Source organism: Geospiza fortis, unplaced genomic scaffold, assembly GCF_000277835.1.
Source record: "Geospiza fortis unplaced genomic scaffold, GeoFor_1.0 scaffold2307, whole genome shotgun sequence".
Lineage (NCBI taxonomy): Eukaryota > Metazoa > Chordata > Aves > Passeriformes > Thraupidae > Geospiza > Geospiza fortis.
The window spans coordinates 5127-5747 of NW_005055284.1; the positions used below are offsets into that span (position 1 = coordinate 5127).

Here is a 621-nt window from a genome sequence, read left to right on the forward strand (position 1 = left end):
CAGGAAGGAGGAGCTGATGAACGACGCCATCGACGACGCCCTCGGGGACGAGGACGACGAGGACGAGAGGTGGGGACACCCGGGGGGACACCTGGGGGGACACGGGGACACACCTGGGGACACCTGGGGACACCTGGGGACATCCCTGGGGACACCTGGGAACACCTGGGGACATCCGACATCCCTGGGGACACACCTGGGGACACCTGGGGATACACCTGGGGATACACCTGGGACACACCTGGGGACACCTGGGGACACCTGGGACACACCTGGGGACACCTGGGGACATCCCTGGGGACACCTGGGGACATCCCCGGGGTGGGTCCTGGCTGTGTGATGGTCACAGCTCACGTGTGACTGTCCCCAGCCTCTGTGGTGGTCACCAGACCCATGTCATGGTCCCTGTCCCCACACAATGGTCCCTGTCCCCACCCGTGTCCCCATGTCCTCATGGCTGTCCCCACACTTCCCCATGTCCCCATCCTCATCCACGTCCCCATGTCCCTGTGTCCCCACGTCCCCACGCGTGTCCCCGTGTCCCCATGGGTGTCCCCACGTCCCTCGCCACGTCCCCATGTCCCCATGTCCCCACATCCCCACCCATGTCCCCGTGTCCCC

At 66.3% G+C, this 621-nt stretch overlaps 1 protein-coding gene across 1 annotated transcript in view; it reads left to right on the forward strand.

Annotated features, from left to right (window-relative positions):
- Positions 1-3: 3 nt before the first annotated feature.
- The window catches only part of LOC115949259 (IQ motif and SEC7 domain-containing protein 2-like), a gene marked incomplete at both ends in the record, with an annotated part of 7619 nt that continues 7001 nt past the window's right edge, over positions 4-621 (forward strand). Inside the window, one exon of the mRNA XM_031065787.1 lies at positions 4-69. Coding sequence (XP_030921647.1) covers positions 4-69 — 66 coding nt within the window. The remainder of the gene's footprint in view (positions 70-621) is intronic.